This window comes from Hyaena hyaena, unplaced genomic scaffold, assembly GCF_003009895.1.
Source record: "Hyaena hyaena isolate Hyena2069 unplaced genomic scaffold, ASM300989v1 scaffold_9, whole genome shotgun sequence".
NCBI classification, from domain to species: Eukaryota; Metazoa; Chordata; class Mammalia; order Carnivora; family Hyaenidae; genus Hyaena; species Hyaena hyaena.
This window is the reverse complement of record NW_024080641.1, coordinates 7,680,161-7,703,215: the sequence shown is the minus strand read 5'-3', so window position 1 is coordinate 7,703,215 and position 23,055 is coordinate 7,680,161. Positions and strand designations below refer to the sequence as shown.

The following is a 23,055-nucleotide window of genomic DNA, read 5'->3' as shown; positions in this document are numbered from 1 at the left end:
TGACTGGCTGCTCTCTCTTCATGGTTCATTCTTATCTCTGAAATCCTTAACGCTACTTTGCTCTGGGCTCAGTCCTTCGACCCTTTTTGTCTTTCATCTATGTTTGCTACCTGATGATCTCATTAAATTTCATAAAAACTGAAAGCAACATCTGATCCTCATTGGGACTCATTGGGGGGGCAGGTAATTGTTACAGAGGACGTTATGGAGACAACTGGTAAAATTCAAATACAATCTTTTAGATATTGAATCACTGTTCATTTCCTGATTTGGAAATTAATCCCATCATAATCCTATAAATGAATTTCCATATTCTTGGGAAATGTGTGCTCAAGTACTTAGGGTAAAGGGGCACCAGGTCAGCATCATACTCTCGAACGGTTCAGAAGAAATGTGCATTTAAACTTATACAGAGAGGTTGGAAAGCACACATGTCAAAAGGTCAACAAGAACCTAAACGATGGGTCTGCGGGAGTGCTTTTTACGATTCTCGCAGGTTTTCTTAAGTTTGGATTCTCTAAAAATAAAAGTCTGGGGTGCCTGGGTGGCTCAGTTGGCTAAGCGGTTAAGTGTCTGACTTGGGCTCAGGTCATGATCTCACGGTTTGTGGGTTTGAGCCCTGTATCTGGCTCTCTGCTTCGGATCCTCCCCGCCCCCATCTCTGCCGCTTCCGCCCAGGCACTCGCTCTCTCTGTGTCTCAAAAATCAATATTAAAAAAAAAAAAAAGGATCGTTCAATGAATTAATATCTGTTACAAACCTGGCACACACCAAGAGCTCAGGAAACATCAAGGATGAAAAGAAATCAAATTTTCAATTTCCACCACGAAACGATTGCCAGCTTCACTACCTACTGTGCTGTTGTAAAGTGCTGGCATTTTTACTGTATGATGAAGGCGGAGGGTGAGGCCCCGTGCCCGGTCGGGACCTCTCAGGCACAATGACATCCCATCCTCAGATACCCGTGGTGCATGGGTGATGATTAAGCTCGTGTTATAGAGGAAGAAAATGAGGCTCAGAGAGGGGAGTGTAGTAGGCCGGGTAATATCCCCACAAATATATGAGGCCCCAATTCCTGGGACCAGTCAATGTTACCTTCTATGGAAAAAGGGTGTCTGCAGATGTGATAAACTAAGGATCTGGAGCCGGATAGACTGTCCTGGGTGGGCCTTAAATGCAATCGTACATATCCTTATAAAAGGGAGGCTTTGTGACACACCAGAGGAGGGGACGCGTGATACAGAGGCAGAAATTGGGGCCGAGTGTCACAAGCCGGGGAATGCCTGCAGCCACCAAAAATGGGGGGAGGCAAGGAACAGATTCTTTCCTGGGGCCCCCGGAGGGCGTGCTGTCCTGCCGGCACCTCGATTTTGCCCCATTGACCCTGATTTCTGACGCTGGCCTCCAGAACTCTGGCAGGAAAAATTTCCCTGGTTTGAAGCCACCAAGGTTGCTTGTGGCCTTTGTCTCAGCAGCCTCCTGAAATATAGACACTTTACAAGCATCGAGTCACCCAGGTGGGAAACTGGAGGTGGCTCCTCTGTCCCCATCCTTGAGGGGGTTGGCAGAGAAGCTCAGAGTCTCCCTCCAGCTCCTCTACCCTCCCTGCCCACCTCCAGCCCCGGCTCACCGGCAAGTAATGACCATCGTGGGCGCAGCCGCAGTCCTGCACGGGGACGCAGGTGCCCTGCGAGAGCAGGAAGCGGTCGTCACACTCGCAGCCCTCAAAACAGCGGCTGGTGCAGCCCGTGAGGCCGGAGAGAGCAGCACAAGAGCCCTGGCATGAGCGCGTGCAGGCTGAGTAGTGGCTGTGGGCGGGGCACTGGAGCGCTGCGGGCGGGCAGAGAGAGGGCGGGGTCAGGCCTGGGGGCACCGGACCCTGGTCTTGGCATCCCGCTCGCCGGATCTGGGCTGGCAGTGCTGGGCACACCGGCTAGGAAGCCGCCTCATGCCCTGCCCCATGGAGCTCATTATCAGTGGACAGGTAGTCACGGCCCAGCGTGACCAGGGCTGCAGGGGGAGGCGTGGACAGAGAGGTCAGGGCCCGGATGAGGCCAAAACAGGGGGTTATAAGGACACACGGGAAGCATCCAGGGTGAGGCCCTGGGCTCTGCCTGAGCAATCCATGGATGGTGTGGCTGTCCTGAGATGCAGACTTGGGGTCACAGAATGGTAGGGTCAGGTTTGGGGTGAGATGCTGATGTCATATGGGAACACAGCAGGTGTGAAGAACCTGAAGGACACCCAGGGAAAACTGTCCAGGAAGCCACTGGACCCCAGAGGTTGGCAGTCAGGAGAGGGTTCAGGGCCAAAGACAGACAGCGTCTACTGTCAGCACAGGACAGATCTAAGGCCACAGAGGTAGATGATGGCCCCGGACATGGGTGCTGTCCTGCAGAGAATGAAGGAGACACGGCCCTGCCCTGGGAGTTTGATGGAAACGTACCCCCTAAGAGAGGTACAGTCCTGGGCTGGGGGGCTGAGGGCAACTGCCTTGTCCTGGAGGATCTGAGGGGACATGGTCCCATCCTGGGGGAGGGGGGGGGGTCCAGGTGAGTCACAGACTCGGGCTTTATTATGTGAGCTACTGGCCTGTCTGACCAGCCCACCCGGGCCCCACAGAAAGGGTTCAGGATGAGTCCTGGGGAAGAGCTCTGTCTGTGGTTTCAGGAGCCATGGGAGGGGGGGCCCGCAGGCGAGTCAGCGGGGCAGGAAGAAAGGGGGGAGGGTGTGCTGTGGCAGAAGCTGGGGAGGGGGCTTCAGGAGGGCAGGACTGCTCCTGAGAGGCAGACAGGACAGGAGCAGATCAGGGGGTGTCCCTGAGCCTGGTCTGGAGTCCTCCGAGGGCCCCCTCGGACACTCACGGCAGAAGCTGTCTGTCCTCCAGGGTTTCACGGCCCCACCGGCCGCCTGGCAGGCCGCCATGTAAGCGGCCAGGCTGCGGCAGAGGAAGGCGGTGTTGCCTTTGTGGACACACATGTCATACACGCACTGGCGGAAGTATTCGGAGGGGTTCAGCACCGCGTGGCAGGCCGCGAAAGGGCCGTGGGGGTCCCGGAGTCGGCCGCAGGCCTTGACATTCTCATAGGGCGCCGTCTCCTCCGCTGAGCACACGGGACAGCCGCCCGGCCCACAGCCCTCGCCACAGCCCTGGGAAGAGCTGGGCGCCCGCCAGTTGGCCCCGAAGGCGTCCACGCTGGGGGCCACGGCGCCACTGGGCAGGACAAAGTCGTCGCTCCAGTTGCCATTGAAGTTCCCACAGAGGCCACAGAGCCGGCCACGGAAGGGGCTCGGGATGGATATGAGGATGTGAGCTTCACCGTCAAAGAGAAGCCGCAGTCCCTTGGTTGTCTGGAGAACCATGTTCCGGCCCTCGGCGGTCACCCGCACACGACCCACAGCCACAGGCAGGGCCACAGCCTCGCCGTCGATGGTGACCTGGGTGGAAGGGCCAGGGCCAGGGGTCAGGGACTCATAGTACCACAGTGAGGTAGTCCCCTCAGACTCCTGGGGTAGAGTTCTGTCCCTCTCAGGCCCTTTGGGTTGCACCATGTCCTTGGATTGCCCAAGGGAGGGACTGTGTCACCTTCAGACCCCCAGATCTGTGTCACCCTTAGTCCCCTTGGAGTGGGGTCATAGATCCCTCAAGCCCTCCAGGTGGGCCCTGTCCTGCTCAGAACCTGCCCCCCCCCCGCCAATGGGTCCATGTGTCCTTCAAGCCCCCAGGGTAAGGCCATGTCCCCTTACTTACCCTTGACCCCCGTGCCAGCACCACCACCTGGCCAGCCACAGTAACCACCAGCTGCTGGGGCTCTCCGGCTGCATTCTTCTCAAGCACAATGACAAAGTCCTCGTCCCCAGGCTTTGGGTGGCAGACTTGGGCCAAGATGTAGGAGCACGAGCCATGGAGGTCATAGACACGCCCATCAAGGGTGACGTAGTGGACACCCCCATTGGCCAGGCAGCGGCCACAGCCTGTAGGGTGACAGGCCTGGACGCCGTCCTCCACTCGACACACCTCGTAGGGCCCGCAGGCTGCGCCCTGCTGGCAAGTGACTTGGCCACCCGGCCCGCACTCGCAGCGCCGCTCACACTCAGGGCCCGGGTAGAAGGACTGGCCCAGAGGGTAGTAGCGGCCGTCGTGGATGCATCCACACTGGCCCACAGGCACACAGGTGTCACCGCTGAGCACGAAGCCGGCATCACAGACGCAGCCCTCCCGACAGGTCTGCACGCAGCCCTCGGGCACAGACAGGCTTGGGCAGCTCACGGGGCAGGAGTCACCGCAGAGCTTGTAGTGGCTGTGGGGAGGGCACTGGAGGGCTGTGGGGACAAAAGGGGAATGAGCCAGGCGGGCACCGGGGGGGGGGGACATGGGGACTCAGGGGAGGCACAGAGTGGGAGAACCTGCCCAGGTGAATCTGTATGTCCTGCCTGAGAATATTTCATGAGCGAATCCATCCAGGGATCTGAGCGGAGTGTCTGACCCAGTGTATCTAACTGGAAGATTCGAGATGGGGCTGTGGAGACCAAGTCTCTCTGACCACTTTGCGGGTCAATCTGATCAAAATTTCTGTAGATAAAGTGAATTTGACTGGGTGAGTTTGACCACCTATATTTGACCAAGATATGCAGGATTGGAACCAAATATGTGGGTATCTCGGTGTGTGTGGGGGGGTGACTCTGACCGAGCTACGGGACCAAACGTATCCTGCATCTCTGGTATGAATATACCTGACTGTGGACTCCTGTCCTGGAGCCTCTGATGGAGTGTCACAGACAAGGCTGGTGTCCAGTGTGACTCTAACCATGTGTATCTGATTGGTGGAGCCGCCAGCATAAATCTGACCAAGGCGATGTGCCTAAGGGGGGAACTATCTGGACTATCTGACCATGAACCTGTATATATCTACCTGGGGCTATTTCAGGGTCACGGTTGTACCTGCGAGTATCTGTCCAAGTGTCTCTAACCAGAAGAGTCCCTGTCTAGGCTATCCCACCAATTCTATCTGACCCTGCAGATGTCAGTGTTTGAAACAGTGTAGGTGCATCTAACCAGGTGGAAGTCTCTAGGTCTCTGTGACCCAGGGTACCTGAGAGAATCTACTTGACCATGTGTATCTCGCTGGATAGCTGTGACAGGGTCAACCGCCCCAGTCTATCTGAGTGAGACATCTGAGCACATGAATCCCAGAGAGGGTCCGGTACTCAGCGTTTCTGACCGGGTGTATCTGAATGTCTCCCATGGCAATATGCGACCTGGTACAATTCGGGAATAAATGCCCCGGTGTATTTTTGACAGGACCTATCTGGCTCATGGGAGGCAAGGGGGTGCCGGAGCCCCACGGAAGAGGAGAGGACTCTTGTCTTTGAGCTGCGTGAAGAGGGGAGGAGGGATGACCCCACGGGGTGGACCACGCATGGATCAGTACTCACGACAGAAATCCGGCCGCCTCCACTCGCCGAGCGTGGCCCCCGCGGCCTGGCAGGCTGCCACATAGGCCTCCACGGCAGGGCAGAGGCCACCCGGATGGCCCTGGGCTTGGCAGGCATCCAGCAAGCAGGCCTTGAAGTAGTGCTCTGGCGGCAAGAGGCGGTGGCAGGGCGCCAGCGGGCCGTCGGCGGCCGAGATCACGCCGCAAGCGTCCCGGCCGCCGAAGGCCTCCTGCTGCTGAGGCGTGCACTGCGGCGGGCATGGCCCGGGCACGCACTCCCCGCATCCCTCCTGGCCGCCCACCTGCCAGCCTGCTGGGTTTCCGCCCACAGCCTTCAGGTCATCGGCTGGATCCCGGTTGTAGTTCCCGCACAGGCCACAGAGGGCGCCCGCGTACGCCGCCGGCACGCGCAGGCGCACGAAGCTGTTGCCGTCGAAAGTCAGAGAGAGCCCGGTGGCGGCGGTCACCACCACGTCTGCGCCACTCAGGTACGCTCGCAGGCGCGAGTCCAGTTGGTAGGGCAGTGCTACGAGCTCGCCGTCCACCTATGGGCACGGGGTAGGGTTAGGGGTCGTGAACGGCGTGGGCACAGGTTCGAATTTTGACTCCACTCCCTAAGGAGTGGGTAATGCGGGGGTGGGGTGGCTGAGCATGTGATCTACACTTTGTGATAATGATGATAGTAGTAGTAATAAGGAGCATCTATAGACACGATGCCACTGCCTCCTCACACGACTCTGTGAAGCAGGTACTTTTCTTAGACCCATCTTATAGTGGAATAAACTAAGGCTAAACTAAAAGAATAAACTAATTAGTTTAAACGGGGAAGCCCTCCTCCTCCAAGACCTGTACTCTGAACCCCCTTCCCCCATCATGTCCACTAACCACTGGAAGGTAACCAGGGGGATGGTAAACCCCTAACTGTCCCAGATGACCCCAGGGCTCCTCTCCATGCCCCTCACCTGCAGCTTTTGGGGCCAGCGGGCACTAAGGGTCAGTCTGTGGCCATACATGTGCAGGGTGACGCTGCGGGTGTAGCTGACGGCCTGGCTGCCCCGGTGCTCATTGGCTACAGTGACTGTGAAGTTCTCAACACCCTGGGCTGGTGCGGAGCAGGGCGCACTCAGCAGGTACTCGCAGGTGCCTTGGAAGTCGAATCGGTGCCCATCCAGGGTGATGTAATGGGGGTCACCCCAGGCCTTACACTCAGCCGTGCTGGCGGGATGGCAGCCGAGCTGGCCCGAGGGCAGCAGGGCACATTCTTCGCCTGGCCCACACCTGGCAGGCTTGCAGACCACCGAGCCACCCCCAGGCCCGCAGTGGCACCTCTGGGAGCAGGTGGCATCGGCCCAGAACTCGCTGCCAGCTTCATGGTAGGTGCCGTTGGCCCAGCAGCCACAGCCGCCGTCCAGGGGAACGCATTGGTCGGCACTCAACACGAAGCCTGAGTCGCACTGGCAGCCCTCAGCACAGGGGCCCTCACATAGCGTTGGGGTCGTGGGGGGCGTGGGGGATGGGCAGCTGGCCGGGCAGGGTGGGCCGCAGAGCTCGTAGTGGCTGTTGTCGGGGCAGGATATCTCTGTAGGGGTGGATGGAGGAGTGGGAGGGAGAGAAAGAGAAGAGAATGGTGTCAGGGGGGTGGGGTCAGAGGATGGGAAGGAGACAGAGGTAGAGAGAGACAAAGAGGGACAGAGAAACAGCAAGAGACACCAACAGAGAGAGGGACACAGAGGAAGACTCGAACAGAGAGGCAGAGAGACGATCAAAGGGAGACAAAGAGATAAGCACCAAGAAACTGAGAGACAAAAACAAAGAGAGAAACAAACCAAAAGACTCGGCAAGACTGCCCCCCCTGCCCCGCCCAGCTCCTGCTCTGCTCCCCTCCTCACTCACCACAGCCAGCCTGCTCCCTCCAATCCTTAATGGCGACCCCGGCGGCCTGGCAGGCAGCGGCATAGGCGGCCAGGGCCTTACAGAGGATGTCATGGGCCCCGCCGCCTAAGCAGACATCCAGAACGCAGCCCTTGAAGAAGCTGTCGGGAGCCACTTGGGCATGGCAGGCAGCAAAGGGTCCTCCTGCGCCAGGAGCCAGGGGCCCACAGAAGCCAGGGCCCTTGTACTCCTCCACTTGGTCCCCAGAGCACGATGGACAGGAGCCCTGACACTCATCCCAGCACAGCGGGTCCCAGCCTGGAGCTCGCCAGCTGCCGCCCCACACCGGTATGGAGGGGGACAGCGTGCCGTTCGGAAACACTCGGTCGTTGCTGGGGTTGCGGTCCATGTTCCCGCAGAGCCCACACACTGCGCCGTGATAGCTGCTAGGCAGAGTCACCTCCACTCGCCAGTCCCAGTCATAGGTGACCCGAAGCCCGAAGTCGGCTGCCAGCACCGCTTTCGACGCGCCCTGGGTCACCGAGATCCGCCCACCGGCCACAGAGACTGGCAGCGCCGTCAGCACCCCGTTCACCTGGGGGTTGAGGGGGAAAGGAGGCACAGAGCTCACTGGAGGGGGGGACTCCAGCTCTGGCCCCCCCACCTCCCTCCCCGAGCCTGCCATGGCTGGCAGCCGCCAAGGCCCTCCTCGCCACCGATGGTCGTGGGTCACTTGACAGACATTGTGGACATTGCTGAAACCCACGCTGCTTCTTTTTCTGGGTCTCTCTATCCCCATCTCCCTCCCTTCCTCTCTCTGTGTTGTCTCTCCCTCTCTCCACATCTAAACCTGTTTCTCTTTCTGGGATCTCTCTTTCCCTCTCTGAGTTTCTCTCTCACTCGGTGTCTCTCTCTCTCTCTGGGTCTCCCTTCCCTCTCTGTCTCTCTCACGCGTGCACTGACTCTGCATCTCTGTGCGTGTGTGTGTGTACAGGTGCACACACACACACGTACTCTTTCTCTGGCTCTTTCTCTTTCCTGTATGTCTCTTTGTGTCTGGACATCTCTTCAACTCGCTCAGTATCATTTATTGAGACCCTACCCTGTTCCATATCTGTCTCTCTCTCCCCCTGTGAACTGCCATTAATCTGCAACTCCATTACCATGGGCAGGAAGGGTGGTCTCTCCCCCCCATACCTTCCCCCCAATCTCCTTGAATTTCACTCCACTTGGAGGCCCTGGGCCTCTCCCTTACTCCCTCGCAAACATTCACGGCCTCTCACCCGGGTCAGACCCTCTGCTGAGCACTTATCATGTGCCATTGGATCCCCGTTTCACAGGTGAGGAAACTGAGGACCACCAGGAAAAGTCACTTGCCCAACATCACACGGCTCACAGGGAGAGACTGGATTCAAGCCCAGGTCTCTAAAAAGGCTAGTGCTGAAGTCCCACACCCTTAGTAAAGGGCTACACCCTTAGCAAAGGGCTAGGCTCCTTTAATGCCCCACAGAGAGGTGATGTTTGTTGTTATTTTTGTTGCTTTTTGCTGTCATTTAGTTTGAGCGCTGGGCGAAGAGAGAGCTCTCAGGTTCTAACTGTGGCTGGCAGGACCCCTCTCCCCCCGACCAAGGGGCTCAAGGGACCATCCTGCAGGACTTACCCGGACTTTGCCGATCTCGCCTTTGTGGATGGAGATGTTGACTCTGAGGGCAGACACGGTGACGCGCCTGACAAAGGACACAGCAGGGTTGCCCCGGTTCTCATTCTTGGTGGTGACGGTGAAGGGGGTCAGGCCCTGGGCTTTGACCCCTGGGCAGCCGGCGGCCGCCAGCACGTAGTCGCAGGTGCCCTGGAAGTCGAAGTCCCAGCCATCGAAGGAGTGGTAGTGCGGGTCGCCCCACAGCCAGCACGTGGCCTCGTAGTTGGGCACGCACACACCCTGGCCGTCCTTCTCCTGGCATGTCTCCTGTGGCCGACACGTCACACCGTGGCACGGGTCTGGAGGCAGGGAGAGAGGACCTCGTGGGGCTGCCCAGCATTGGCCCCGGAAGGGCTCCCGAAGGTGAGGACAGACACCAGGGGCCTCCCATCTGAGACTCAGCCCCTGCGGTTGGCTGTTTCTGAGACCAGGCCTCTGGGGTCCCCCGCGTTGGAAATCCAGGCCCTGCGGCGGACTGTGTCTAAGACCCCATCAAAGGCTCCCACACCCAAGGCCCTGCAGTTTGCTGTCTGAGACCCCTGGCCCGAGTACCTGACCGCCAAGACTCAGACTCTAGGGTCCTTGCATCAGAACCCAGCCCGGGGGCTCCCAGTATCTGCAATGCCAGCCCTGAGGGCATCCATAGCCCCAGAGTTATCCGTGTTCAAGACCCTGTTATCCTGTGCAGCGGCACCAAGGCTCAGTCAGTTCTGAGGGCTCCATTCTCGTATCTTTGGGAATAAGGAGTTATTCTCTGCCCTTCATGCTAAGAAACCAGTTCTGGGGGGCAGCTTTGTGACTTTGATGTAATCTGGGGGAGGTCCCAGGTCTGAGACTGTTTCCCTATAAATCCTGATCCTCCTCTTGGCGGGAGGGCCTGAATCTAAGACCCAAGCCTTGTTGGGGTCTCTGCCTGAGACCTCAGGACTGTGCTTTCTGTCTCTGTACCTGTCGGTCCCCCTTTCCCCTACCTTTAAGGGGAGGTGGTAGTAGAAGCCCTGAGCCTAATCCTCCATACCAGTGGTCAGCGACCCATGCCACAGCCAGCTGCCTGTTTTTATACATATCCGAGGCTTTTATTGGAGCCTCACCCCCTCACTTACACAGTGTACAGCTGATTTCATGCCACAGTGGCAGAGTTAAGTAGTTACAACTGAGACTATAAGACCTGCAAGTTCAAATCTTTACCATCTGGCCCTTTAAGGGAAAAGTTTGCCTGTCTTTGCCTTATGCCAAGGGTCTCTGACCTCTGCTCCAGGGAACCTCACCCTGAGGGTCCCCAGAACCTGGATTCCACCATAAGGAAGACCACCTCGCGGTCTGGAGGCCCTGTGCCCCTGGCCCTGGGAATCCCAGCCTGGGGGGCCCCAGATCGGAGACTTCAGTCCTTAGTCCTCTGTGCTGCCGACTGTAAGAATCTGAGTTCACACCTCCCGCTGCTCCAGAGTCCCCATCCTCTGTTCCCAGCCCCAGGGGGCCCAGCACCTTTGGTGACACAGCTCAGGACGCCTCCTGCAGGCTCGCACACCTGCCCTGGCTTGCAGCTGTGGGCCTGGCACACCAGGTCTTTCCCGGGGTGGCACACGCACTGTTGCTGGCAGCTGTCGATCAGGACCTCCTGGTTCGGCTGTGAGGACAGAGGGCACGGCCATCAGGGCGGGAACTGAATCGGCATCTCCAGTGTCCCAGGGATAGAGGGAAAGAGGACATCAAAGGGACATCTTTCAGCAGGGTGGCCCCCTGTCTGTGAAACTAAGGCACCACGTGGCCTTGGGATCCAATTCATTCATTCATTCACTCATTCATTGATTCATTTTTCCAAAATATCCACTTAATGTCTGCTGTACAGAAAAAACAGTATAATGTACTAATTAAGAGCAAAGGCCCCGAGCAAACTCCCTGGGTCTGAAGCCTCATCCTGCTATTTCCAGATTGTATCATTCTGTGCAAATTGCTTAACCTCTTTATGCCTCAGCTTCTTTATCTGTAAACTGTCTATACTAATAGCACCTACCTATGATAGTATAACTTAATTAATAATACTCATAAGGTACAGGGGAAAGGGAGTTCGTTTTTTTTTTTTTTTAATTTGAGAAGAGAGAAAGTACATGAGTCGCCGAGTGGGGCAGATGGAGAGAGAGAGAGACTGAGAGAGAGAGAGAGAGAGAGAGAGAGAGAGAGGGAATCTCAAGCAGGCTCCACATTCACCACGGAGGGCGAAACGGGGCTCGTTACCACAACCCTGAGATCCTGAGCCCAGATCAAGAGTCGGATGCTCAACTGACTGAGCCACCCAGGCGCCCTGGGAATTCCTTTAAATAATCCTGATTAGGGAAGAAACAGGGATAAGAGATGAAACAAGATCACAAAAACGTGGTTGTCGCGAAAGGCAAGGGACGGATACATGGAGATTTACACTGTTCTCTTGACGTCTGCATGTTTGAAAATTTTTCATAATAAACGTTCCTATGTGTGTGTAACGCATGTGTGCTGTGTACCAGGAGTGCAAGCAGTGACTGGCATGTAGGAAGTACCACCTATTTGCTTATTGTCACTGTCCTTTGTATGAGGAGAGCAGGCAGAGAGGGTCCCTGGCCTCATGGAGCTCGTGGTCTTCTGAGGGGACAGATGTTACACACACACACACACACACACACACACACACACACACAGTCAAATCAAAAGAAAAGGAGTAAGTGGGTGAGGGTTGGAGAGGGAAGCAGCTGGAAGTGCCTACTGTGTCGCAGAGACAGTCTAGAGCTGGGGAGCCAGGAGAGGGTTTAAAGCTGCAGGACCCATGGCTGTATTGAGAAAGGTCTTCCCACTGCCATTAGGAGGGTGGCCCAGAAGGGGCAAAAGTGAGGGTGTGGAGGGAGCAGGTGGGAGAGGACAAAGGTACCACGGTGGGGCCATGATGGTGGGGAGGGAAGGTGAGGAGAGACATTCAGGAGGCCGAGTGGACAGGCTGTGGGGTGATGGGCTGTGGGAGGGGGTCCAGCGCGAGGCCTCAGGCTCTGCCCGCAATGACCGGGGTCCTACCTCATAGTAGACGCCGTTGTGGTAGCAGCCACATTGCTGGATGGGTACACAGGCCTGGCCATCACTGAGGAAGCCGGGGTTGCACTGGCAGCCCTCGGCACAGCTCTCCGGGCACTGGGGGGAGGCACTGAGTGCCGAGCAAGTCAGGGAGCAGGTATCTGCACAGAGCTTGTAGTGGCTGTTGGGGGGGCACTTCATTGCTACAAAGAGAGGGTGCTGGTCAGAGGGAGGGGCTGCAGGGCCCAGAGTCTGGCCCCCTCTGTGCCTCAGTCTCCCCTCCCTGTGCTCCCCTTTTTCTGCCCTCTACTCACGGCAGAATGATTCGGTCCTCCAGGGCCCAACCTGGCCTCCAGCCGCCTGGCAAGCACTCACGTAGGCGTGGATGTTGCTGCAGAGAATGCTCTCGTTCCCACCACCCAAGCAGAGGTCAAAGACGCAGTTTTTCAAGGGACCCTGGGGATCGACCAGCTTGTGGCAGGCGGCCAGCGGCCCAGTGGGGCTGGTGAGGAGCCCACAGAACTTCTCCTGCTGGTACTTCTCCTGCAGCTCAGGTCTACACTCCAGGTCCGGGCCACAGCCCTCACCCGGCTTGCAGGTGGGTGGCGGCAGGCACGGAGAGCCCGGCACCGCCTCCTCCCACGAGTTGCCGAACTCGGTGGGGCCGCCTGCCTGTGTGCCGTCCGGCTTCCGGAAGTCATCCTTGGAGTCACCATTATAGTCCCCGCACAGGCCACACAGCTGCCGGTGGTAGTTGCCTGGGACGGTGACCCGCACATTGTACACGAGGTCATAGGCCACACGCAGGCCGAAGTCGGTCTCAATCACAGCGTCTGAGCCGTGCTGGAAGGCGCGGACCCGGCCCTGGGCCAGCACCACGGGCAGCTTCATGTCCACGCCGTTCACCTGGGAGGTGGGAGATTCCACGTGTCAGGGGGCACACTTTGGGAGGGTGGGCCCTAGTTCAAGCCCCTGCCTGACACTGGAGATCCATGTGACCTCACTTCTCTGGGCCTCTGTTTCCATATTTGTAAAATGGGCAGCATGGCCGAGTCTTTGCAGTGGGTGGAATGGCCATGTCCTACCGGAAGCCCTGAATATGACCTCATTTGGAATAAGAGTCTTTGCAGATGTACTTAGGGTCATGATCTCAAGATCATCCTGGATTAGGGAAGGCCGGAAGTGGCCAGGTTCCTTATATAAAGATAAGAGCCAGAAGAGGAGACAGACAGAGATGTGGAGACAAAGACAGGGATGGGAGGGAGGTGACCGTGAGCCAAGGAACAAGGAACAAGGAGCCTGGGGCCTCCAGAAGCTGGAAGAGGCAAGGATGGATCCTCCTCCAGAGCCCTGCCAATACCTTGAATTTGGACTTCTGGCCTCAACAAGGGTAAGAAAACACATTTCTGGTGTTTTTTTTTTAAATTTTTTAAATGTTTATTTTGAGAGAGAGAGAAAGCATGAGCTGGGGAAGGGCAGAGAGAGAGAGGGAGACACAGAATCCGAAGCAGGGTCCAGACTCTGAGCCATTAGCACAGAGCCTGATGCAGGCCTCGAACCCATGAACCGTGAGATCATGACCCGAGCCGAAGTTGGATGCTCAACCAACTGAACCACCCAGGCACCCCACATTTCTGTTTTTTGGTTTTTTTAAAATTTTTTTTTTTCTGAGAGAGAGAGAGAGACAGCGTGAGCAGGGGAGGGTCAGAGAGAGGGAGACACAGAATCTGAAACAGGTTCCAGGCTCTGAGCTAGCTGTCAGCACAGAGCCCGACTTGGGGCTCGAACCCACGAACCGTGAGATCATGACCTGAGCCGAAGTCAGACGCTTAACCGACTGAACCACCCAGGAGCCCCCATTTCCATTGTTTTAAGCCACCATGCTTGTGGTAACTTGTTACAGCAGCCACAGGATGCTCATACAGGTCTCGACAGAGTTACATGCTCACCGGCTACCCCTGATTCTCCACTTACCGATCAATAACGCAGTGAAGGGTCCCAGAGCCACCAGCCTGGGTTCTAACACAGCTTTACTCTTTCTGTGACTTTGTGCAGGTGAAGACCCCTCTCTGGGTTTCCTGCTTCCTCATCTACGGAGTGGGGCCCACAGGGTTGCAGTGGGGATTAGATAAACCAATATTTGTCAAGTGCAGGGAAATGAGTCTGGCACAGAATGGGTGTTTGGGGAGCATCTGCTACTGGGATGAACTATGATTAGAAGATTTTTACTTTGCCAAATAAGTGGGTGCTGAGGCTTTTTGCGTTAAGCATCAGGGGGTGGACCATAGGCTCATGGGAAATGAACGTCGGGCCCCCTAGCCAAGAACCAGTGGTTGTGATTGAAGGCTGCTGGGCACCAACCAAGTCTTATAAATCCCCTCCTGATTAACACGTTTGCTCATCCTTCCTTAATGCAGACATGACAAGCATCGGAGTCTTCTGGAAGATTAAGGAATCAGAGAAGGCAAGAGGCAGACACGATCCTGTCCGTGGCTCCTAAAAACATTGTCACCTGCCATACTTCTCAAGCAGGGACAGGGAGCAGTTAAGGACAAGTGACATACTCTGTGCCTCAGTTTTCTCACCTGTAAAGTGGGTATAATAATAGTTTCCACCTCATGGAGAAGCTGGGGGATTCAGGGAGATGCAAATAACACCAACCACTCGTATATTCACAGTCAGCTATATGTCAGTCACTATCCTAGGAGCCTGCGCCACCTCAGGGACTCTGTTAAAGCATCTAATGTGTGGCCAGTGTAATGCATATAGGCACCTGAAAAAGTCGGCTATTTTTCAGCATGTTCATTGCCCATACTGCACGAGTACGAGACTTGTGCGCCTGCCTTTTAGTGAGATCTCTGGGGAAAGCCCTCCAGCTTTTACATGAGACCAAGTCCTTCTCAGAAAGGCAGCACGGAGCCCCCAAGATCCCATGTGCTGTCTCCTGGCATGCTGTCCTAGGCTCAAGTCCTGTCTTTGCTGGTGGACTTTGGGCCAGTGATGGGCCCTCCCCCTCTAAAGAATAAAGCAACTCGTCCTACTTCCGGCGACAAGGATGAAATGACACTGTGGATGTGAAGTGCTGAGCGGCCAACAAAGTCAGGGATCAGCCGAGTAAAAACCGTAGCTACTGTTACTGTCATTATGGCTGGGGAGGGGGGAGGGGGTCAACCCCAGACTGTCCTCTGTCCTTGAACCTTTCCCATCCCTGAACTTGCCCCGTCTCTGACTGTATCATGTTGCTGGCTAGGAGACCAGGGAGGTGGCTGGGGCAGGGGCCAGGTGCAGGGAAGGTGCAGGGGAAGGGAAGGGGCTGGGAGAGATGCTCAGAGGGGATAGTCAGAGGCAGGGAGAGGAGAGACTAAGGAGCAGACAGAGGGGGAAACTGAGTCACATGGGAGCAGGTCCCAGGTCCCAAAGGCCTCCTCACCCCTCCGCTCTCCACTTGGGGCTCTGACCGGCACCTCCTCTCCTCGGGAACCCTGTGCCTTCCACATCCATTCCCAGATCCGAGCCCTTCCCCCACCCCCGCCCCCACCCCTGGGCTGAGTCCTGCCCATGTCACACCCACCCAGCACCCTCTATCCCAGGCCCCCTCCCTTTCACGACCCGCCCCTGCTCTCACCGTGACCTTCCACTGATTCTGCTCCAGCCGTAGGGTGAAGTTAGCCACCTGGACAGTGATGACCTTGGTCACGCTGACCCTCCCATTGCCCCAGGCCACATTTTCCTGCAGGACGGCGAAGGACTCCAGGCCGGGCCGGGTCCCGCAGGTCCGAGCCAGCGCATACACGCAGGTGCCCATGAAGTCGAAGCGGCGGCCGTCGAAGGTGGTGTAATGGGGGTCTCCCGATGCCTGGCAGGTGGCAGAGCCCACGGCCACGCAGCCCAGGATGCCTCCGGCTGGCCGGCAGGCCTCGTGCGGCCCGCAGGTGGAGGGCTCACAGGTCACCAGGCCGCCCTCCTGGCAGCGGCACAAGGAATCGCACCCGGGGCCCGGGTGGAAGGTCTGGCCCGGCGGGTGGTAGATGCCCTGGTAAGTGCAGCCGCACGCGGGCAGGGGCACGCAGGACTCACCGCTGAGCGCGAAGCCCTCGTCACACACGCAGCCCTCGTGGCAGTCGGAGCCACAGCCCCCGGGCACTGGGAGGTCTCCGCAGGACAGCGGGCAGCCGCGGGAGCACGCCTCGTAGTGGCTGTGGGGCGGGCAGCTCAGAGCTGTGGGGAGAGCCGCTGTGAGCATCACGGGCCCCGCTCCCTGGCGACGCTCATGCAGGCACACGCGTGCTCCCATGCTCACACGTAAGCGGCCCGTGCAGGGAGCCCTCTGTATAATCTGTCTACTCTGTGAGATCATCTTCTCGGGGAGGGGGGGATGATATCACAGTGAATCTGGTCCTGATAAGTAGGATTCGACTCCAATTTCACTGTGGTTGATGGTTATCTGTAATGTCTTTAATGACATATTTTAAAATGTTTATTTGTTTGTTTGTTTTGAGAGACAGAGCATGAGTTGGGGAGGGGCAGAGAGAGGAAGAGACACAGAATCCAAAGCAGGCTCCAGCTGCTGACAGCTCAGAGTCCGACACGGGGCTCAAACTCATGAACTGAAAGATCAAGACCTGAGCTGAAGTTGGACACTTACATGACTGAGCCATCCAGGCGCCCCTTTAATGACGTATTTTAAGCAAATATGTGCAGGTACAGTGTGTGTGTGATCAATGCAATGTATTCATGAATACAGTGTTTTTGATTTCTTCCTTCTCTGGGAGAGATATAGTAGTAGCAAATTAAAATATGTGGCCTGTGTTGTGAAGAGGAAAAGAATAATCATTCCTCTGTCCCAACTCCAGTCGCTCCAAACTATACAACAGGTGGTTTCCTTGAAACAAAACAAAAAAACTAAAACTGAGCCAAATAAAGTCTCTATCTGTGCTGATGTGATAGCCACTTGTGGCCATTTAAATGTAAGTTAATTACAATTTTAAAAACAGAAGATTGGGTCACCTGGTGGCTCAGTCAGTTGAGTGTCCTACTCTTGATTTCAGCTCAGGTCATGATCCCAGGGTCGTGGGATTGAGCCCTGGTGTCGGGCTCTGTGCTGAGCATGGAGGCTGCTTAAGATTCATTCTCACTCTCTCTTTCTCTCCCTCCCTCCCTCTGCCTCTCTCCCCAGCTTGTGCACAAGCTCTCTCTCTTTTTCTCTCTCTAAAATAAAATAAAAAAAAAAAACAAGACTTAGTTCCTAGGTCACACTAGCCCCATTTCAAGTGCTCAATACATGACTGGTGGCAATCATACAGCGTAGCTCAGGGACAGAACATTTCTATCATCACCAAAGTTCTATTGGACAGCACTGTTTGAGATCTCATAACCAGCTTACAAGAGAATCAGGGGACAGAGGGACAAGTTAAATAACACTACAAAGAACCAACTAGCCAAGTCCACAAAGTAGGAAATTCTGCAGGACAAATGACTCCTCCCCTCACCAATAAATAAATGGTACAAACAAAACAGATAGAGGGACAGATATGTGATAAAGCAAGTACAGTGAAATGTCGACTGTAGAATCTAGCTGGTAAGTGTATGGGTATTCACTGTAAAATTCTTTCCATCTTTCTATACACTTGAAAAATTTCATAATAATATGTTGCCAGAAAATGGAAAAGTGCTATTATAGGATAAAAATGATTTAAGGGTGTCTGGGTGGCTTAGGTGGTTGAGTGTCTGACTTTGGCTCATGTCATGATCTCACGGGTTCGTGGGTTCAAACCCCACATCGGGCTCTGTGCTATCAGCATGGAGTGTGGAGCCTGCTTTGGATTCTTTGTCTCCCTCTCTCTCTGGGCCCCCTCCCCCACACTTGTGCTCTCTCTCTCTCAAAAATAAACACTTACAAAAAAAATTTTTAATGATGTAAGAAAAACCAACCCAATGCAGTATGTGGATTTGGTCTGGATCCAGAGTCAAATAAACTGAAAAAACACATTTTTAAAAAATTTTAGACAATTGGGGTAATTTGAACCTCAGTTGAATTTTAGATGATGTTAAAGAATCAGTGTTATTTTTGTTACTGGTAATAACCGCATTGTGGCATGTTTCTTTAAAGGTGCTATCTATGGGGCGCCTGGGTGGCTCAGTCGGTTAGGCGTCCGACTTTCGCTTGGGTCATGATCTCGCGGTTTGTGGGTTCGAGCCCCGCGTCGGGCTCTGTGCCAGCTCAGAGCCTGGAGCCTGTTTTGGAGTCTGTGACTCCCTCTCTCTCTGACCCTCCCCTGCTCACGCTGTCTCTCTCTCTCCTAGAAATAAATAAAACATTAAAAAAAATTTTTTTTAAAAATAAAATATTTCAACGAAGGCTGGCTCCGCTGGTAGAGCATGGGACTCTTGGTCTCAGGGTTTAAGTCTGAACTCCACACTGAGTGTAGAGGTTGGTTAAAAGTAAAATCTTTAGAATTTTTTAAATAAAAAAATAAAAATAAAATATTTCAGCAAAATAAAAAAACACAAAGGGAACTATTGGGGGGAAAGTTGCATCCATCTCACTAAGAGATGCCTTTCCAATACATTCTGCTTTTCATGTTTATATGTTTTATGTTTTTATATGTTTTCATGTTTATATCTTTTAGTATTTTTCTGTTTTAATATATTTATATAAATATTAATATATTACTGTTTTATATGCTCTATCAGTTGTGTACTAATGATATTTGCAATGATAACTCATTTCATCTTTTTTTTTTAAAGATGGGCCTTGATATAGGCCAGAGTTTTTTTTTAATGCTTTATTTCTGAGAGAGAGAGAAAGAGAGAGAGAGAGAGAGAGAGAGAGAGAGAGTGAGATCAACAGCTTGAGCAGGGGAGGGTCAGAGAGAGAGGGAAGCACAGAATCTGAAACAGGCTCCAGGCTCTGAGCTGTCAGCACAGAGCCCGACACGGGGCTCGAAACCACGAACCGTGAGATCATGACCTGAGCCAAAGTCGGATGCTTAACCGACTGAGCCACCCAGGAGCCCCCCCTACTTTTTTTTTTTTAACACTTAGAATCTGATGGTCTCAGGAATTTCTAAAAATAATGAAATGTTCACATGTGTATATGTTTGTGGCAGAGAAGTATGATGGGGATTGGGACAGACTGAGAACAGCCACCCGGTCTTCTGGGCTTGGCCACACTACTGGCTTTGGCCAATGGAATAACAGCAGATGTGACGCCAAGCAGAGGCCTGAAGTGTGTTTGCCTACTGAGGCTTGTCCACTCTTGCTGTTCTTTGGAATGTCGAGACTGCTGTGTGAGGAAGCCTGTGCTAGCTGGCTGGAAGATGAGGCCAAGTGGAGCAGGGGCAAGCCGTCCTCGATAAGGTCCCCCAAACCACCCAGCCTGCCAGTTGTGTAAAGTCTGGCCACTGTAGACCGTCCAGCCCTCACAGGACTGCCAGTAGGACTGCAGTGATAAACCATGCTGGCCCAGATTAGAACAGCCCAGCCCACAGACTCATGAGAAAACAATATCACTTTTAACTTTGGGGATATTTGTTACACAGCAAAAACTAACCCATGCAGTGATTTAAAAAGAGGCTTTCTGGAGTGCCTGGGTGGCTCAGTTGGTTAAGCGTCTGACTTTGGCTCAGATGATGATCTCACATATTGTGGGTTTGAGTCCCGCATCAGGCTCTGTGCTGACAGCTCAGAGCCTGGAGCCTGCTTTGGATTCTGTGTCTTCCTTTCTCTCTGCCCCTCCCCTGCTTTCACTCTGTCTCTTTCCTCTCTCTCTCTCTCAAAAGTAAATAAACATTAAAAAAAATTTTTTAAATAAAAAAATAAAAATACACTTTCTGGAGCACCTGGGTGGTTCAGTGGTTTAAGCATCCAACTCTTGAAAATGGCTTAGGTGATGATCTCATGGTTCATGAGATGGAGTCCCATGTCGGACTCTGCACTGACATCCCAAAGCCTCTCTCTCTCTCTGTCCCTTCCCCACTCATGCACGTGCATGCTCTCTCAAAAAAAAAAAATGACTTTTTTTTTTAAAAAGAGATTTCCATATATATATATTACATTAGGTTATGTTCTGCTGGAACTAAAAACCATAAGATGGTCAGTTCAAGAGAGCAAGAATTTTTTCCCCTTTTTTCTCCCCCATTATATCCTCAGTGGTTGGAACATAGTAGGTGTTCAACAAATATGTGTTGAATAAATGAATGAATGAATATAAGTTGAAGGGGAAAAAGAAATGATGTGACATTCATGTATTTATCATGTGTATTTCAACAGAGAGCGATATGTACCATCCTGGCAGATACTGTAAATGAGTGAAGTAGACCAGATGGTCCAGAAAAACGGGAGAGGGGACCAGGGTCAGGCTTCTTCTAAAGGCAGCACTGCTACTTATCTCTGAATGACCCCTGCCATAGGAATTAGACCCAGGGCCATCAGATATTTTTGGCCATCTTACAAATATTTACTGCAACCATGACTTTCTAGCTGTACGTGATCCTGGGTGTGTAACTGACTCTCTCTAAGCCTCTCTTTCCTCATCTGATAAATGGGTATAACTACAGTCCCCACCTCATAATACTTCTGTCGGAGTTACATGAATTAACGATACTTATATGTTAGTGGACACAAACGAGGCTGAGCCCCCCGCCGTCACTCAGGTACTCACGGCAAAGCTCCTCACTCCTCCAGGGGTGCACGGTGGCCCCAGCGGCCTGGCACTCAGCAGCATAAGTGGCCAGTGCATCACACAGTGGCCCCGACTGGCCCGGCAGCAGGCAGCGGTCGTAGACGCAGTCACGCAGGGCGCCCTGTGGGTCCAGCTTGGCATGACACTCCCGGAAGGGCCCCTGAGGGTCGGCAAGGATCCCGCACTCCTTCTTGCTCTGCAGTTGCTGGGCCACCAGGGAATCCAGCTTGGGACAGTCACCTGGCTCGGTGGCCTCGCAGCCTGGCCTCGTCTCCTCCTGCCAGCTGTTCCCGAAGGCCAGCGCGTTGGGAGCTTGGCCTCCACCACGCAGGGCCAGGTCGTCACCTGGGTTCCCGTTGAAGTTCCCGCACAGGCCGCAAAGGGCCCCGCCATAGCTGCTGGGCACCTTGGCGATGACACGCTCCTTCCAGTTGTAGGTGACGGTCAGGCCAAAGTCCGTGCGCACAACGGCGTCTTGACCCTGGAGGAACACCTGCACCTGGCCGTCTGCGGCCTGGAAGGGCAGGTGCTGAAGGACGCCATCCACCTGGGTAGAGGTGAAGGAGGTCCACGGGGTCAGCGTATTCATGGCTCTGTGTCCCACCCTTCACTCACTTGCCTCCAAATATTCTCAACTCCTTGCCGTTTGCTTTAGCACATCATACTTGGTTCCCCCGCAGGGCCTTTGCACTTGCTATTCCCTCTGTCTGGCACACCATCTACCTCTCTTACTGGCTTAAATCCAAATCCCTAACCCATGGCCTTCAGAGCCTACAGCATCTGTCTCCCCATTACCTCCCTGACCTTCCTGCCTCCTACTCCCCCCGCCTCACTCAGTCTGTTCCAGGCACACTGGCTGTCTTGATATTCCTCCACTTCTCTCAATTTAGTCCAACTTTAGGGCCTTTTCACTTTGCTGAGAACATCACCCACCACTTTTCTCCTGGCTGCTTGTCCTTCAGCCTTCAGGACTTGGTGCAGATCCAAGCCCCTTCCGACAGGGTCTAGTTTGACCTTGGCCCTGTCCACCTTTGTACCGGCATCACCTACCATATTGCTCACTCAGCCTCCTTGCTGTCTCCCTGAACACATCAAATGCACTCTCACCTCATGGCCTTTGCACTTGCCATGCCCTCCTCCTAGATACCCTCTCCCCAGTACTCTTTCCTTGCCCAGTGCTACTTCATCTGTTAGGGGTTAGCTTCGATCCAACCCCCTTATGATGGCTTAAAAGGCCCCAGGTGATCTGAGCCTCGCTACTCTCCAATCTCTTCTATAGTACTGTCCCATTCCCCGCCCCTGCGACTCCAGCCACGCAGCCATTTTGACCTCCTGAACCCAGCAAGCTCAGCCCAGCCTTGGGGCCTTTGCGGTACCTTCTGCTCGCGACATTCCTACGTTCCTACTGTCTTCCGCATCCCTATTCTTTGCCTGGTTACCTCCCCATCACCCTTTACGTCTTGGCTTAAAACAGACCCCCTCTCCCCCCACTTTTCTGACCTCATCTCCTACCACCCGCTCTGCCCCTTCTCTCCAGCCTCACTCTCTGGTGCAGCCACACTGGCTCCATGCTGCTCTCTTGAGTCTTCAAGCTCAGTCCAGCCTCAGCCTTTGTATCTGCTGCTCCCTGTTTCCAAACCACCACCCTTCACTCTCTTTTGTCCTTCAGATTTTGGTTTAAATCAAGACCTCTATCACAGCTGTCCCCTAAATCATCCCCTGCCCCCACTCCAGCCCCCTAGGCCCCCAGGCTGTTCCTCTGCCCCTCATGTTTGTTCCTGCCTCAGGGCCTTTGCACTCACTGTTCCTTCTGCTTGGAGTACTCTTTCATCTACTTCTGTCCCTGTCTATTTCATCTCTTTCCTCAGGAGAGGCAGGAGGATGTCATGTTAAGAGTATGGTCCCTGGATGGGGCGCCTGGGTGGCTCAGTCGGTTAAGCAACCGATTTCGGCTCAGGTCATGATCTCGCAGTTCATGGGTTCGAGCCCCGCGTCAGGTTCTGTGAAGGCAGCTCAGAGCCTGGAGCCTGTTTCTGATTCCGTGTCTCCCTCTCTCTCTGCCCCTCCCCCTCTCATGCTCTGTCTCTCTCTGTCTCAAAAAATAAATAAACTATAAAATATTAAAAAAAAAATAAAAAAGAGTATGGTCCCTGGAGCCAAACAGCCTGGCTTCAAATTGTGACTCGGTCACTCATTAGCTGTGTGACCTTGAATAGATGGCTTAGCCTTTCTGTGCCTCAGTTTCCTCATCTAGCTATTTCACAGAGTTGTTGTAGAGATTCAGTGAGTTAGTCTATGTCAAGCATTTAACACCTAGGAGTAATGTCATA

At 54.3% G+C, this 23,055-nt stretch overlaps 1 protein-coding gene across 1 annotated transcript in view; it reads right to left on the bottom strand.

The window, feature by feature from the left end:
• Nucleotides 1-23,055, bottom strand: part of LOC120243268 (Fc fragment of IgG binding protein) — a 39,733-nt gene that overhangs the window by 4,534 nt on the left and 12,144 nt on the right. Inside the window, exons 6-17 of the mRNA XM_039249364.1 lie at nt 20,705-21,272; nt 15,668-16,260; nt 12,357-12,948; nt 12,046-12,245; nt 10,492-10,633; nt 8,968-9,305; nt 7,329-7,902; nt 6,398-7,014; nt 5,437-5,980; nt 3,752-4,323; nt 2,865-3,438; nt 1,631-1,830 (exon numbers count right to left, since the gene is read on the bottom strand). Coding sequence (XP_039105295.1) covers nt 1,631-1,830; nt 2,865-3,438; nt 3,752-4,323; nt 5,437-5,980; nt 6,398-7,014; nt 7,329-7,902; nt 8,968-9,305; nt 10,492-10,633; nt 12,046-12,245; nt 12,357-12,948; nt 15,668-16,260; nt 20,705-21,272 — 5,514 coding nt within the window. The remainder of the gene's footprint in view (nt 1-1,630; nt 1,831-2,864; nt 3,439-3,751; nt 4,324-5,436; nt 5,981-6,397; nt 7,015-7,328; nt 7,903-8,967; nt 9,306-10,491; nt 10,634-12,045; nt 12,246-12,356; nt 12,949-15,667; nt 16,261-20,704; nt 21,273-23,055) is intronic.